The sequence below is a fragment of the Podarcis melisellensis genome (genome assembly GCF_964234715.1).
Source record: "Podarcis melisellensis genome assembly, chromosome: 8".
NCBI classification, from domain to species: domain Eukaryota; kingdom Metazoa; phylum Chordata; class Lepidosauria; order Squamata; family Lacertidae; genus Podarcis; species Podarcis melisellensis.
The window spans coordinates 53,514,678-53,526,846 of NC_138540.1; the positions used below are offsets into that span (position 1 = coordinate 53,514,678).

Sequence of the window (12,169 nt, forward strand, 5' to 3'; positions counted from 1 at the left end):
ACACAACAGCATCTATCCGGCTTCTGCTCTTACTCACAGAAACAGGCAGAGTCAGTGGCACACCAGGTGCAGGGTTGTTGGCTGAAGCTGCAATGGTGTTAGTCACAAAGTACTCAAATCCAACTTTTCCTGTATTTTTCAGCGTAATCTCAGTCACACATATCTGATCAAAAGGCTTAGGGAGAGAAAAGAGAGTGATGCCAATATGAACATGCAAACCTTTTGCTGCAATGCTGAAAGCATCTTGCCCTGAGTCCTTCTTTCCATCCCTCCTCTGACTCAACACCAACCAGCTGTTTGGGAGGAGATCATGTAATATTTCCAGCACCACATCATACATGATGCTCTGCACATTTGTAAAGTTGTCCAACCAGCACTAGTCTGCTGTATTTTGATGATCTTGTCAGCAACAAAATATCTCCAGATGTTTCACTTGAGCAGGACCCTCCTAAGTCACCAGAAATCTTATTTTAAGAAAGATTTGGTAGCGTCGCTGTGTATCCTCAGATCATGTGAATGCACTATCTATGTCGCCTTGCATCCCTGAACCTGAACCCCCATCCCCCTAATCCTAACACCCTCACCTTAACCCGGTGGGGAATCTTTTTGGTTGGCAAGCCAGATCTTTTAATCCTACCACGGGGGCCAACTTTGGCAGGGGAGAAGAATCACCTGCCTCTCGGTCATTTGATGCCAGGTGATGAACAGATGAGCTGTTTCAGTCACCTGCCAAAGTTGGCTGTGGGGTGGGGATAATGACCGAGCAGGATTGAACTCCCTGCACATCAGCTGATGTGTGGAGAGTTCAATCCTGCTTTCCACAGGGGTCAGCTGCACAAGGTGTAGGGCAGGTGGAGGGAGTGGCCTTGTGGATCAAACCCTGCTGTAAAATTGGCTTTGCCCAACCCTGAGAGAAGGTCAGCTGCTGGGATGACTTCTTCTTGGAGGGGTGCATGTATTAGAGGCATAAGGACCTGACAGAGGCCACCTGAGAATGGTTGGTTAATCAGAGAGCAGATATCTAGGGAAAGAATCTTCCCTACTGCCACCCCGGTTCTTGGGCTCAGCAAGCCTCTCAGGGGTATAAAGGCAGTGGAGGTGCACTGCAGGTTTTGCTGTGGTGAGGAGGAGGAAGTGGAGAGCCAAGGAGAACCCAAATTCTCTCCCTGAATATCACTTTAGGCAAGGTTAATGCAGGCTTAGTAGGTGTTGTTGAACTCTTTCAATAGGGCCCAATGCAGAGGGAAAAACAGTCCTTTTCTGCAGGGTCCTTGTGGGGAGGGGGACAGACAGCATGGTTCTTACATAGAATGTGCAATTCAAGAAAGAAGCATGTAGAGTGGAAGTTTGAAGGGTATAAGCAGAAGCAACACCTGGAGCCTGAGAGCCCATTTTCTGAGGTATATGAAATCCAGTGGACTTGATAGACACTCTTCCAGCTGAGGGGTATTGTGGGGTGGGATGTCATGTGGAGGTGAAGCATATATAAAGGCAAAGAAGTTGGGCTCCCTTTTGGGAAGTGGGTGTGAACTAGATGTAAACAAGAAATGGGTGGGAGGTGAGGAAGAGGAAGAGGAAGCTTCCAGTGGTCTACTGTGATCAGAAGCATTTTTGTGTTCTCTTGCGTATAATAAATACTTCAGAGGCAATTAGGAAACCCATTCTACAAGTTCAGGCTTGAAAAAGTCCCCATAAGACTCAACCCACCATAAACTTCTGCAAAACATTTTCATCATAGGATGGTGGGTTGGAGGAAAGCACAGGGGGAGATTTCAGCAAGGCATGTTTATTGGGAAAATAACTGAAGTGACCTGCCGGAGGCCTGCAGAGTCAAGTGTGTGCAGCTTTCACTTACCTGGAGTCCATAGTCAATCTCCTTCCTGTCAAATGCATAACTCACAAGGGAGGCCTCACCCCTCAGTAGGATCTCGTAGGTGGGGCCCCCTTCCACCTCACAGATGGCTTTGACGCGAGCAACGATGTCAGCATGGCCATAGAATGTGAAGGTCATCCGCTGGATCTCACTCGGCTCCAGCATCCCATACAGCGGCATGATGTCAAATACCTGATCGGGAAGAGAGAGGGGCAGAGGCTGCATGCCAACAAATGCCAAGATCCAGTTCAGGATGAGGGCAGCCAATGCAGCTGTGGGGAAAGCATGGTGGCTGCAGAATTGGCACCGAAAAGATGGATCTCTGACCTTTACTCAGGCTCTTCCTGTGCAAAACCCCATGTACAGCACATTTCCATAAGATGATTACAGTCTTGATCCTCTTCCCAGTGTCTTAGCCAATCCAAGTGTGATAACCAAGGTCTGAAACTGTTGTGCCTCCCTGCATAGGAAGGGTCTGGCTGCTGCTGCTGATCAGGCTTGTCTCCTACCTTAGGCTTAGGACGAAGACCTAGCTTCTTTGGGAGCAGAGGTCATCATCAAACACAAACATCGAGGCACACACTGGAGAGAGGGACTTTGGTGGGCTTCAGCCAGCATGAAGTGGCATAGCCACACACGGCTCCAGCTCTTTAGTCCAGCTTGGCCCAGCCTTGAATGATCAGCAGATGGAGACTGGGTAAAGGTTTGGAGAACTGGACCATAAGCAGGAGTAGAGCATTTAGTTATGATGATACTATGGCATCCCCTCCCCTTGTATATTAAGCAAGTGGCTATTTTATTTTACAGGCACTTGAATGCTCTTGTTTGCCCTGAAGTGTGACCACCTTTGGCTTATCAGATTGATTGCTGGACTGTTTTCAGTGTTGTGGTTTCTTAACATATTGTCTTATATTATTTTATTTTCACAGCTTAGAGAAAATTATTTCTGAGTAAGTGATATACACATGTATTTCATGAATAAATATAATAATAATGATAAAAACAAATTCCTGCTCACTTCTTCCACGCCTGTCAGATGATGATCATCTGCTTCTGCACACCACAGGACTTCCTTGGTCTCCACCTCGCTCTTCTTAGGAATTTCCTCTTCCCCATGATCAGCAGCTGGCAATGGGGACTAGAAAAAAGAGCATCGGGAATGGGTGCAAGAGGCAGTGGAGGTAGGTTGACTTGAAGGTTTTCAGTATAGAAACCCAGACCTTGTCAATAAAAATATCAGTCAGGCCAAGGCACTGGAATGTTTTGCACAGCTGGGAGAAAATGTCAAGGATAAAACTAAGGGAAAACCTTCTAACATCCAGATGTTCTCCTAGTAAGAACAGCCCCATGTCCTCCTGCCACATGAAACTTTTTGCAGATACTCACTGACTGCTCTAGCAGCCTCAAGACAGTCATAGAGAGCAACCCACTGAGCCCGTTCATATCAGTGGTACTTGTGCAAAATCACCCACAGGTGCTACATGTGTCCTAACCAAGCCATGTCTCCAAGCCAAAGGTAAGGTGAGATGAACAATTACCCTGGAGGCTGCCTTGGCTTCTGGGCTACTTTCTGCAGTGTCTGGAAGTTCCTTAGGGACAGTCTCTTCTCCACTGACATAGTTGATGTTTTCTTCTGTAGCTGCTTCTCTGGAGTCATAATATCGGGACAGAAATTTTACTTAATGGTTCTCAGGAAATCTGGATATGGGTAACATTAATAGGGACACAAACGTGGGTTTGTATAAATATGAGCGAGAGGGTAATATTTGGGGGCAGGCAAATGTGAATAATTGTGGGGAACATTCTTACCTTTAAAGTCTTGTGGACTGAGGGGTTTTGTGTTGATTTTTAACACACACACCCTCTCCCCACAAGAAAAGTCTCATTGCTGATTCTGTGGCTCTCACTGAATATCTGTTTGTAACATTGCCGGGGGGTAGGGGTGTGCTCCTGCATGATCTGTTTCCTCACCTTGAACATAAAGGTTGTGTGCACATACCATACATTCAAATCAAGAATCCTGGGAACCACAGTTTGTATTGGGTGCTGGGAATAGTAGGTCTGTGAGAGGTAACCTTCTGTCCCCAGGATTCGGGGGGGGGGGGGATACTTTGAATGTATGTAAGCAGTGTAAGAAGCCACAGTTGCACTCCAGGGAGATATGGTTGCAGATGAAGCTGCTGCACTTCGGTCAGAAAAGACCAGAGAATGAATCTGGAGTGGAGTGGCAAGAGGAGCTTTGCTGTATTTCACTTACAGCCGCAGCCGATACATTAAGGAATTAACTGCTCAAGCTAAATCCCTGGGATGGAAGAGCAAGAGCCCCCTAATCTGTTGTCTGCTCTCATTCTCAAAGTGTGGCATAGCAGGCAGAGTGATGGGCATGGACCACCTAGTTGTGCAGGGCCATGACACAGACTATGCATTTCTGAGGCCTAGTGTACAAACCTCTCCAAATCTTTGGTGCCATTGTGATTCGTAGTTTCTTGTGGCTGTGGGACCTCCTGCTCAGTGGCTGCTTCCTTTTTAGGAAGGGCTGTAACATCTCTGGGGCTGAATCTGAAAAACACAATGCCATTTTGATTTGATTTGATTTGCTTGTATTTACTAGTTGTATTCCACTTTCCCAACAACCACACTGAGCTCAAAGCAGTTCACAACAACAGCATGAAAAACTTAACATTATGATCACTATAATATATATTAAAAAGCCAACAGCAGATAAAGTAAGGTAGAAAACAAAAAAATCATCAGATTACTAATATGATTCACTACCAACTCACAGTGATTCAAAATAGTTTCTGAGCACCAACCCTGTGCCAGTTGATAGACTCTCTCTAGGAAGGGGCTTCTTCATTCTGTGCAGCAGCAACGCTGTCCTGACCCCTACCTGATGCAGAACTCAAACTCAGGTTGCAGTTTGTACCCAAATCTTTAATGCTCAGATTGGTGCAATACATAGGCAAAACACTGTTCAAAGGCACAGTAGTTGCTACACATGACTAAACAAGCAAAGATGTTGACTCAACAACATCACCCCCTTACCCCGCAACCATGTTGTAAGAAAAAGGGGTGGAGACAACATATCATGGCAAGTGGATTTGGTCCTTAGTCTGGGCAAGCAACCTAGCACTTCCCCAAGAAAGTTGGACCAGCCTGTCTGCTTATGCCTGAGTTGGCATCTCCATGACCTAGGCAAGATATTATTGCCTCCTCAGAGGTGGATGTGACAGCTGGACATGATTTCTGGCAACTCCAGAGGCACAGCAGCCAGAGTGATAGGCAAGGTAAACAAGCCAGAACCAGCTTCTGGCCAGGAGCCTCTTCCTCTGGCTCTCCCATTCCGGGTAGAGACCTTTCCAGCCCACTGGATCCCACCCTGGAGTCATGTCAGCCACTTCTCTTCTCTGTCCTGGCCCAGCCAGCCCCCTCCCACAGGGCTCATGGCAAAGCAGCTAACAACACAACCTCAAAAATCCACATCAACACATCATTCCAATTAACAGTATAATAGCAACCAATTTCAGATAACAATCCATTCTGACAGTACTGTAGTAACATTGCAACATTTTTAATGCATTATATAATAGGCAACATCCATCAATAAAACACAGTATGAGCTGTTATTATTAATGGTAAAATATTAAACCAGAGTCCGATATGATTTATATGTCTCTAAATAACATGAGCAAGAGAGAACTGAGCTCCTCATGTCCTACTTGTGGGATCCCCACAAATATTTGGTTGGCTGGACTAGACAGATCTTTGGTCTAATTGAGCTGAGCTCTTATGTTATCAAGAAGCAGGGAAGCACCCGGTGAGAGTCAGGTTCTACAGTACCTGGAACATTTTCCTAGGACAGCAGACATCCTGCCTCTTCCTCGCCACCCTATCCTGCAGTTCAGTCTCATCTGATGTCACTTGAACACCCCTGCTTTCTTTACCCCCCTAGCAACTCTTAAAGGGGCTGCAAGGAAGAAGAGGCTTCTGGCATATTGGTCAAGAGATCCTGCTCAGGGCTCTTCAGCTTAGCCTTAAACTAGCCTTCCAATTCTTTGGCTTGCTCTCCCTGTATCCTCAATTTAATGCAATGTGACCTCATGCAACATGACTGAGCCAAACATCAAAGCCTCACTGCAGGCATGAGGAGGCCCCAAATGCATCTACAAAACTGCTCATCCTATCTCCACTATAGAGCTGCAATGCACAGAACAGAAGGATGGAGATGCGAGGGAGCTGGGAAGGGTCCAGAAAAATACAGATAACTTCACTGTAACTGTTTCACAGGATGTCAAACAGAAATAAAGAAATGCTGAGTATAATCACAGAAATCCCATCAGATGGAAACAAGAACAGACACAGAGTTGGCAATGATTTCTATATTGATGGGGCTGGCTTAGCCAGCCAGGGCACACATGCCTCAAACATCTGAAATCAAAGGCTCATCAACAGCCAATAACATCAGAATATGCCCTCCTATCCTGCTAGTTCCCAGGCCAATTATGTAAACAGCATGGAATCAGTTTTGTTTTGTGCATAAGGTCAGGAATATCAGAAAATTCTGCCTTAAGTCAAGTCAATATCTCCATCCACCTAGCCAGCTCTGCACAATCTTGAGCAGGGAAGGGTGTTTCTCATTACTTGTTATGGGATTCTATTAACTGGAGATGCCAGGAGTGGATCCAGAGATCTTCTGCATGCAAAGCACATGTTCTGCCAGGGATCTGTGCCTTTTATGCCTGCAGACTGGATGAGACATCAAGCTGAGGAAAGAGTATAATTGTCAGAAGCTCAACAGCAGGGGTAGAACCATTTTTGGCTCCATGCGCCTGTTGCTGGGATCCAGTTCCTAACCCATGGAGTAAGACAATGGTGGGAAACGTGCAGCCCTCCAAGTGTTGTTGGACTCCAAACCCTACCAGCCCCTGCCAGACAGCATGGCAAATGGTTAGAGATGATGGAAATTATACATGGAGCAATTTAGCAGTGTGGCCCTGGAGCCTGTTTCTTATGAGGCAGAAACCCTTCACCACCCAACAGTATCCTCTCAAGACCTGTGATTCTCCTTCCCAAAAATGCCTATAAATCCACCTTGTTTTCTGCAATTGACATTCATGCTATTTGGCCTGGGATGTCAGAAGCAAGCCCCAGGGGAGCTGGCTATACAAAGCTCTATCCCCTATCAAAGAAGCTATCAGCCTTCAGCTCATCAAACTGTTCTCCAGTGATGGGAGAAACAAAGAGAAAAGTGTTGTGGTATCTACTTGGCTGCTCTTCCTTCTTGTTACTTCCATTACATTTGGAAGGGTCAAGGTCTCCATGAGACTTTTGGACAATGAACATCCTTGCCTCAAGGAGCACACAACCCAATGGCTAACACAGACAGTAACACTGATTGACATCAGGGTCTGGGATGGGAACAAATTGGTGCTAAAGAACTCTGAGGCCAGTGGGGGTGTTAGAGCAGAGGCTTGGTTTCAGACTCCTTCACAGCCTCGGATAATATTTCTTTCACTGTCAGCAATTTAAGAGTCCTAGAGAGCTGGAGGGTGCATGGGGATTTGGGAATGGGGAGCTATTTATTTAAAAATGCAAAGATTCCAGATATTCCAAGGTAACTAGCCAACATTAATAAAACATGTATAATCCCCTCACCCCAACACACACACACACATGGACACACACAATCACAAGGTTTGCCCTGGGTCCCTTTGCTATGCCACAGAAGATGTGGTCTGCCTGCAATCCCATGAAATCCCTGCATTCTCTTACCACATCGCAAGAGAGTACAATGCAGCCACCTGGAACAGAAAAACGTATTAACTGGGCTGTGGGAGGAAAGAAGAATTTTCAGAATCCTACAGGCATGTGGAGCGGAGGCGTAGGGGACAGAACGCATGTATATTGAGGTCTGCAGTCCAAACCGTGCCCCATGTAAGCAGCCTTAATAACTAATCTTGTTTGGAATCTCTCTTTGAGAAGTTATTGGTTCTGCTCTTGAACTCCTATTAAGTACATGACTGCTTTGAACTGAGTCAGGCAATCAGTCCGAGAAAGATGATGATGTCTAATACGACTAAAAGTAGCTTTCCAAGTCAGAAGCAAGGCTCCCCCCACCCCACCCCGGTTATGCAGATATCCTTATTGTAATGTGAAAGCATTAATAAGACTTCAACTTCTTTTTAAAAATGGAGATGCCAGGCAGCAATTAACCTGGAAGCTTCCATGTGCACAGCATGTCCCCTGCCATTTGGTGAAGGCCATCCCAGGTCTAACTGCAACATCCCTTTAAGATGTTTTGTGGGAAAGAGGATCAGCTTGTTTCTCCATAGGACAGACCTTCTAGGCTCTTCAGTATTTATATTTGTCTGTTACCTATGTGGGGATATCATCCCCTGGCCTTTGCTATGTAAACCTTGATTGACTAGGATCCCAAAGGAGGAGCAAGAGGAGGTGGGGGAACAAAGGACAATAAAAATGGGGTATGTTAGTATTTCTGAGTCCCTGAAAATGCTTATTTATCTAATTTTATTTGGATCCTTATAAAATGGGGAACAGTAATCCATCAGAACCCAGAAGTGCTGGGCTTACTGAGCATGCTTCACATATGGTGTATGTGTATATACAGACAGACAGACATCATTTTGGAGATTTACACAAATTGTAATATTTCCCAGATTCATATATCAATAATTTACAAAGTATGGCCACCTCTGAACTAACTTTGTTTTATAGACCAAACTGGTCCGCTATTTCTGCTAATTCAAAGCACTTCAGAAGCCATTCCCATATAGATTTGTAGATTTGTACTACTCTGGTTGCAATTACCAAGACTTTTGCTCAATACATCTGTTCCACAGACACATCACCTAAATCCAATTAAATATTACCAACACTGTAGAAAGTTTCAAATGTGCTCTAATCATCAATGTAACCTATTGCATAGTTTGTCTCCCAAAATCATAGGCATACTGATGTTCCCACCACATATGACAAGTGATCATTTGCTACACATGTGGTGTTTTGTTAATGCTGCATGCCATGCAGAATGGCATTTGCCCCTTTTTGCAGCATGAATCTCCCACTCTGCATGTTAGCATGTGGAGAGTGTGGGGAATAATTCCAGAGTACTGTAATGCAGAAGAACGGAGTGCTTTCATGTGAACTCTCCTAAGGCGGGTAGGGGGAAATGAAAGGTTAAGACTGAATAATTAGATGAAAACCATAAAAGTCACTGCCCTAATTATAAGGTCCAGAAATAAAACTAAATAAGTCACATTCTTCACCCCTAGCTGAAAAACAGATGTTAATCTGAATGACAATTAGTTACTGTGATGAAAGGCACAGAGTGGATAGAATAGCAGTGACCTGTTTTTTAGCTACCAAACTGTCAGGCTGCATTAGCTGGATGTAATTATACACATGGTAGCAAAAGAGAAATAATATCTGACAAGCTGTGCTTTCTTCCTGGCCACTTCATGGCCAAGTGAAGGTGCTAACAGCTTGGAGGCTCCCTTCAGGCCCAGCTGTCCTCCAGATAGTCAGGTGGTGCCGACACAAGGACCCCGTGAAACAGCCGGGAAGCCTAATTAATACACAAAGAGAGAGAAGAAAAGAAAGGGGTCAACCAGCATCACATCCGGAAGGTTAATGAGGAGCCTTGCAGAATGAAGGGTCTAATCCTGTGAGATGCTGGTGATGCCCGCATGTGGCAATTTCACCTTCACACAGTCTTCTGAAATGCCAACATGCCATAGCATGGTTAGAGAGTCTGAAGGTGTGTGTGTGTAATAGTAAATAATGGAGGATTGGCTGGGGAAGCCAGAAAGGAGACCAAAAGCCTGGTTCCATGATGGTGGGTTGCAGTGATATAAAATATTTAAGCAACTTCACAGGAGGTGGAGATGTGGGGTGATATGTGGGGTGTATGCACCATGTGTCCTGGCTCCTATCCCCAAACACAGAAATAGATACTCTTACTTGTAAGTAAGATCTCTCACCATTATTCAAGTATTGGTACAGCCCAGCAGCAGACAAAAGGCTCAGGAGCCATAGTTCAAGAGCAGGGTAAGAAGTTCAGAACCAGACAGAAGCAACAAAGATGTCCCAACAGGTTTCCATGACCAGTCACAGCCAGGTGTGGTGCACTCACTCACAAGAATCTGCTGTCTTCAGGGAATGTCAGAATTGCAAAAATGTGCTTCTAAAGGGTGGGTGGGCCTGAACCCATCTACGAAGGCAGAGATTGGTTTGAAGCAACAAGACTGCACCCTCCTGTTAAGTCATTTCCACTTCCAGTAGTTCCTCCCACCTTGGCTGCTCCGAGCCCTCCCAAATTTTTTGCAATACCTGATATCCCTGCTCTTTCCCCCCAAGCAATAGAACCTGGGGTAGAAAAGGGAGATCCCCCATCTTACTCAGGTACTACTCATTCAGCACTCCCTACTTCTTCCTCCGGCACATATGTCAGAGCTTGCCAACCCAAGTCCAATATCGATAGAGCTGTGGGGCTTACAACACCCAGCTCCATGCGCCTCTCCTGTGACCTTCAAGCCGAAGGGAACCTCCATGGCCTCTCTGACCTATCCCAAGGGTGCAGATACTACTAAATATTAGCCCTATGATAATACCTAGATAAGAAGCAGTTCTACCTAATGCTGGGGGCACTGATCATATTTTGAGACTCGGGATTTCACCACACCTAGGAAGGAGGTGGGCCACAGCCTCATATCTATCATGGCTGACAAGAGCAGATTGCAAATGGGAGCAAGGGAGGGGGCTGTGGACTGCTAGAAATGGTCCAGCCTTTCTACAATCCAGTAAGAGCAAAGCCAGAGGTTGCCCTATAAGAAAGTAAAAGAAGGAGATGCACAACCAAGACACCTACCTGCCTTCTAAGGCTTTCACTTCACAACCGTTCTGATTTTACATTGCAGCCAAAGCACTACCAAATCAAGCTAATAATATTGGGAATGCTGTGCCTAGTTCTTTATATATACTTATGTGGAATCCCAGAGTACAGGTCAGGTGTAGGGAACCTTTGACCCTGCACATGTTGCTGAACTATAGCTCCCATTATCACTGGACATTAGCCATGCTTGCTGGGGCTGATAGGACTTGCAGTTCAGCAATAGCTGAAGGGCCAAAGGTTCCCCATACTCAATAAAGATACAACACTGGCAAAGACTCCTAGTGGAGCTAGGAAGCTAGCAAGTGAGAATCATACACAGGTTTGAGGAGCCAGGAGAGCGGACAAGCCCAGTGTGTGCTGGGAAAACAAAATATTCCTGCTTTCCCTGAAGGAAAGTCCTCCGGTTCCCCTGAAACAAATTTGTTAAAAAATTGCATTTACTATGTAGGAAACTAGCAAGATGTCTTATGTGGAAAAGTCCTTGGGATCCTGTAGATCACTTTATGTTGCAAGGACCACCTGGAGCCACCACAGAACAACATCATGGTTCATCCTCTTCCCTTCCCATAGCTGACTTAAGGGATGCTGTCAATCTTAAGTAAAATAGAAGTTTGCTGAAATGGAAACTAGAGCATGGCTCCAACAGCATGCCCTCACCTTGCCTGTCTGCCTTGCCAAACTGCCTCCCCACATCTTTTCCGCCTGGGGTACTTGGCTTGCTCCTTTATCCCACAGAGTCTTTGGCCAAGCCTTGGAGTTAAATGCAGCTTCTAAGCCCCACTGCCCTCCAACCATCCTCCTCCTGCTACTAGGGTCCCACACCTGCATTTGTTTGCTTGCTGAAACACTGAAGATGAGGAAGGAAAGTCTCTATGAGCAGCCACGGTAAAAATGTGGCCTGGGACTCTCTAGTGACAAAACCACCAGCCTCAGACCCAGAAATGCTTTGGGTTGGGGTTGCATTTACAGTACTTTAAATCTATCATCTTTCTTTCTTTCTTTCTTTCTTTCTTTCTTTCTTTCTTTCTTTCTTTCTTTCTTTCTTTCTTTCTTTCTCATCCTTCAGACTCCACTGTTTGCCATACAGCTACAAACTGCATTGAAGGGATGACAGCACTCAGTGTCTGACAGAAAACACTTGGCACAGACCAGGATCAGACTCCTTAATGAGCTCACAAGGAGGAGTGCCTCTCAGTGGCTCCCCCCACCAACCCTCCGCCAGCCAAAAAGGCCTTTCCACTGGGTTGGCTTATGTTTTCCTCGGGAAATTGTTTATTGATGTTATTCAGAATGGCAGACCATCAATGCAGTTGTTATGTTTACTGGACTTCCTGGGGCACTGTGGAAAATCCGTTTGCTGCTGTAATTAAAATAACTCCACGAAG

General features: G+C 45.5%; 1 protein-coding gene across 2 annotated transcripts in view; it reads right to left on the reverse strand.

The window, feature by feature from the left end:
• The window catches only part of HYDIN (HYDIN axonemal central pair apparatus protein), a 130,185-nt gene that overhangs the window by 64,535 nt on the left and 53,481 nt on the right, over positions 1–12,169 (reverse strand). For both annotated transcript variants that reach the window (XM_081921078.1, XM_081921079.1), the window contains 5 exons: positions 4,322–4,432; positions 3,412–3,520; positions 2,892–3,011; positions 1,856–2,065; positions 38–175 (listed from right to left, as the gene is read on the reverse strand). In XM_081921078.1, the coding sequence (XP_081777204.1) occupies positions 38–175; positions 1,856–2,065; positions 2,892–3,011; positions 3,412–3,520; positions 4,322–4,432 (688 nt within the window). The remainder of the gene's footprint in view (positions 1–37; positions 176–1,855; positions 2,066–2,891; positions 3,012–3,411; positions 3,521–4,321; positions 4,433–12,169) is intronic.